Below are 4,634 nucleotides of genomic sequence, written 5' to 3'. Positions count from 1 at the left end.
TTTTTATTTATTTTTTTTTATTTTATTAACTACTAATAGGAATGGACATTTGGTGCTCAAGAGATCAGAACATTTGTTAAAAATGAAATCTAGAATCCTAAACAGATAAAACACATTACTCCTATAGGCATGGACATTTGGCTCCAAAATTTACATAAAATGACTTCTTCAAGATATCAATTTTTGAACCTGAAGAACCTAATGAGTTTAGTCCAAAACACAACCCTCTTTACCTCAGCCACTGGATTGACAGTGGGATCCTTAAACCGCGCTTTTTCGCTCAGTTCTTGAAAAGAATCAACCACATTTTGCAGCCTCGCAACAAATTCAATCAGAAGTGAAGCGAATGTGGCCAACGACAAGGCACTTGCACTTTGATATGTTCTGATTTCATCATCCTTAATGACTGCATCCCCGGTGAGTGACAGACGCGAAGGCCACGGAATGATTTGCTTCCTGAACATATCGTCTGAGGAGCCATTTGCTGATCTCAGGTCAAGAACAGCTTCACTGAGGGACTTAAAGCCTAATTGGAAATTTTTTTCGTCGTGAGAATTCTCGGGATCTTTCAGTTCATTGTGTCTGCTTCCAATTTCCCAGCTCTCTGAATTGACTAGAAGGTATGATTTATTGTCTATCTTCTTTTGCAGCTGCTCTGCTGCCTCGTGCACTTCCTTGAGAATGTTTCCGGGGCTCAGTTTCTCCATTTTCTCTACTCTGTTTGCAAGCTCCCGCAAGACTTTAGCACCCTCTGCACCAACCCTCTGCAGCTCACTACGAAAGACGAGTCTCCTTTCTGCCGGGGCCTGCAGATACAGATCCGAAACCCTATAATGTTTTGTGTCCGTATCATTCAAGTGAATATGGATCATACAATTTCAGCCTCCCATTGGTGAGGACTTAAATCACAGAATGAAAATTAATTTTGTACACAAACGAATTTCATACTTGTACACCATAATACTTCTCCCTTATCCTAAGTTCCTAGGAAAATATGAATTTCCATACTTTTAGACCATTATATTTCGTGAACAGAACATACATATTCAACATTAAGGTTTTGAACGCATTATGAATTGCATCAACCTCCTTAAAGCATTTCAAGTGACATTAAAAGTACTATATACAAAGAACTGTGTATATTGTATAACACATGAAAAAAAATACTTTTATGAATTTTATTTCTTCATATCACTTAATTTAAGCTTTAAATTTGAATAAAACGACTAGGGATAAAAAAATGCCTTAAGGGCAATATGAACACAATGCTCACAATGTAAATGAAATCTGCTGATTTCTGTCATAGCTAGCTAGGTATTAGTGTATAATTGTGTGTGTATGTGTATATAGAAAAGCTTTCAAAACTGTCAAAAGGGTAAAATATTTAATCAAATATCCAGTATATATATATATTGACCTGTATTTCTGATAGAATGCATCCATGCAGCGCCATGACCATGAATGCGCAATGCCTCAACGCGCCACTCACTTTGACATAGTTTCTCCAAGGATAGTTGAACATTTTGTAACAGCCATGAGGTGGTTCCCAGATAGCAAATCCCAACTGTTCAAACAACAATAAGTATAATTCAACAATTGCTGTATTTCTTGTCTGATGAACAGAATTTTTGGTACCAAATATATATATTATATTACAAGCATACCAAAGTTGCCTCACGACTAGTAGATTCCACGGCTGACCTGTAGCCCTTGTACAGGGGATCATCAAATGCTTGGTAAGTGAGAATTTTTGAAGGGATTCTCTCATATTCAACATATTCCAGGTACCGAGAAACACAGCCTAGTCAAATCCGAAAATCGATCAGGAACATAACAATACAAAATACAAAATACAAAATAAAAACATGACTAATTAAACAGACCTTCCAAAGAAGTTGCAACATCCCTGAAATTTGTTACCACCAATCGGTGCAGATCCTCGCCTGCCCAAATGGGGTAAATGCATATATTTACCGCCAAAGTCACACCGGCTCCAACTGCAATAAGCACTAATCGAGTGACAATGGCGTCGGTGTAATCTCCATTCCTATTCCCAGCTACCATGAGGATACAGTATGTCAGTATGAATACTCGAAAACCATACTCGTATGGGCTCATTGTTGGGTAGAGTTTCAAATAGGCTGAACAAGAAGCTGCAGCCACACAATTAAGCATCATATATTAGTAATTACCATATATAACTGGCCGGAAGCCTTTTTCCTACTATTTGAGGTCGGCTACATGAATACTATGTTTCCATTCCGTTCTCTCTAAGGCCATTACCTCAGTTAAGCACAACGTACATTGTCTAAAAATTTCATTTTCCTACTTATATTAATTAATACTGATATGAATTGTTATGCAAACCTGTTATGAAAACGCTTATTACAATTACAATTTGTTCCCCTTTGCCAGCCAACAGAGAGAGCTCTGCAAAGAAGGTGGCAAGTATTGCAGCACATAACGTTCCCAATCCGCGGTTGAATCCTTTAATAAAGGTTGCTCCTGCATTGCACAACAAAATGGTCAATAATTAAGCTATATATATATATAAGCTACGAACAAAAACATATATACAAGAATTTTGTAATTTTCTTTTCTTTTCTTAGTGACTGAAATGGAGTACTACCAATGCTGAATTTAAACATGACAAGCACTGCAAAATGGCCAATAATTAAGCTATATATATATATATATATATATATATAAAAGCTAGGAACAAAAACATAAATGCAAGAATTTGTAATTTTCTTTTCTTTTCTTAGTGAAGGAAATAGAGGACTACGTACCAATGCTGAATTCAAACATGACAACCACCGTGAGAATTGCCCAGATGGAGTACTGGTTAATATCGGGCGATAATTCTTTGCAGAAGATGAGCATGGACACAATGGACAATGCCACTCCCATCTTAATGGCGAAAATGAATTTCCGGGGATCAGAGCGTCCCATTTCCCACACTTTCCTCGAAAATTCTTGCAGATCATACCGCAACTCTGTAATTTTACCTTGCATTGACTTGAAGCTGCACATGCATCCACTCCTTCCATTTTCATTTTCATTTTCATTTTCTAGGCTCCCAAACACTAGTAGCCTTTCCTTACTATTGTCTGCAGAATTCTTCTCCAAATGTTCAATTTTTGTAGCCATTTTAATTTGCAGAGAAAAACAGAGCTTCACATAACCAACCAAAAGCTCCTATAAACTGAAGTAATTAAAGCTCACAAGGTATCTTTGCCAACCGTGCGGGCATTTTATTTTCTTTCTTTGTTTTGGCGTTGTGATTTCTAAATTGAAGTGCTCTATTTTGTTGTAACCTTGTAATGACCTACTCCACCACATGGTATGATATTGTCCGTTTTGAGCCTGAACCCGCACAGATTTGTTCTTGAACTTTTATTCCAAAAGGTCTCATACCAATTGGAGTGATACACCTTCGTATAAACACTTCACCTTTTCTTTTCCCAGGAGATGTGGGATTGTGTACCTATAGCTCGCCAGTGTAATAGCCTGTCAGTGTCTCGCACTCGCCCACGGTACACCTACCCACAGGGTCCTCACAATCCACCCCCTTGGAGACCCGACGTCCCCATCGACACACTTCCGGCTGGGTCAAATTCTGATACCATTTGTAACGACTCACTCTACCATATGGTATTATATTGTCCGCTTTGGACCTGAGCTCGTACGAATTTGTTCTTGGACTTTTACCCAAAAAGGTCTCATACTAATTAGAGTAACACATCTACATATAAGCACTTCACCTTTCCCTTTCCATTTCCCTTTCTCAGGCGATGTGAAATTGTGCACCCATAACTCACCAGTGTGGTAGTCTGTCAGAGTCTCGTACCCATCCACGGCACACCCGCCCACAAGGTCATCGCAAACCTACTATTCCACGCAAGAAAAACTAATGAATTAAGCTTTTGCCAAGCCCAATGAAAAAAAAAAAAAAAAAAAAAAGACCCTTGCAGTGAGCCCGGATACAAGAATATATATATATCCAATCACTTTCTCATTTGAATCAAATGCTTATAATACTCCTTATAACAACATTCATACACAACAGTTATACATTCCTTATTTTCCTAGAGTGGATAGGGTACAGATACTATAATGTGCTAGTATTCTTTTATTTTAGAGTGACTTGGAGGGAATATATATATATATATATATATATATATATATATATATATATAACTCTAAATTATTCCATTTTTTATTCTCTTTTTTAACTTTATTTATTCTGTTTTAAATATTCACTTGCAAGTTTTTGTAGGGTTCTTATTCCATGTTTTAAAGTCACTTGATTCGTGACAGTTTTATGGGATCCCTGAATATATGCCGGAAAAAAAAATATATGTCAAGCCGAGAAATAGTGGTGAGGCCCATCCCTCCATCTCGGTTATCGCTCTACTCTTTCAAGTCAAATCCCACTATTAAATTTAAAGATCACACGGTATTAATGAAAACGAAGCTGTTGATACTTGTTTGAATCTTCCTTTCAGGAATTAATGAAGTCATGTATATCATCTTCCATTAGTAAATAAAATTGCCTCCTCTAGAGTAACCTACTCACGAGCTGATCTTTTCATTTAGATGTGAAAATGAAAAACAAAGTTGTTGAAGCTTGT

The 4,634-nt window shown here is 37.2% G+C and overlaps 1 protein-coding gene across 1 annotated transcript; it reads right to left on the bottom strand.

Moving 5' to 3' along the window:
* LOC132295276 (aluminum-activated malate transporter 9-like) lies at positions 1–3,264 on the bottom strand. The gene is made up of 6 exons (XM_059793476.1): positions 2,790–3,264; positions 2,368–2,505; positions 1,884–2,153; positions 1,665–1,801; positions 1,418–1,564; positions 1–806 (listed from the first exon to the last, which is right to left on the bottom strand). The coding sequence occupies exons 1-6, from the start codon at positions 3,148–3,150 to the stop codon at positions 177–179; spliced, it is 1,683 nt and encodes a 560-aa protein (XP_059649459.1). The 5' UTR covers positions 3,151–3,264; the 3' UTR covers positions 1–176.
* Between the last annotated feature and the right edge of the window lie 1,370 nt (positions 3,265–4,634).

This window comes from Cornus florida, unplaced genomic scaffold (assembly GCF_030987335.1).
Source record: "Cornus florida cultivar Cherokee Brave unplaced genomic scaffold, ASM3098733v1 CherokeeBrave_3.0.0_Hap2_Chr02, whole genome shotgun sequence".
In the NCBI taxonomy this organism is placed as follows: Eukaryota; Viridiplantae; Streptophyta; class Magnoliopsida; order Cornales; family Cornaceae; genus Cornus; species Cornus florida.
This window is presented reverse-complemented; position numbering and strand designations above follow the sequence as displayed.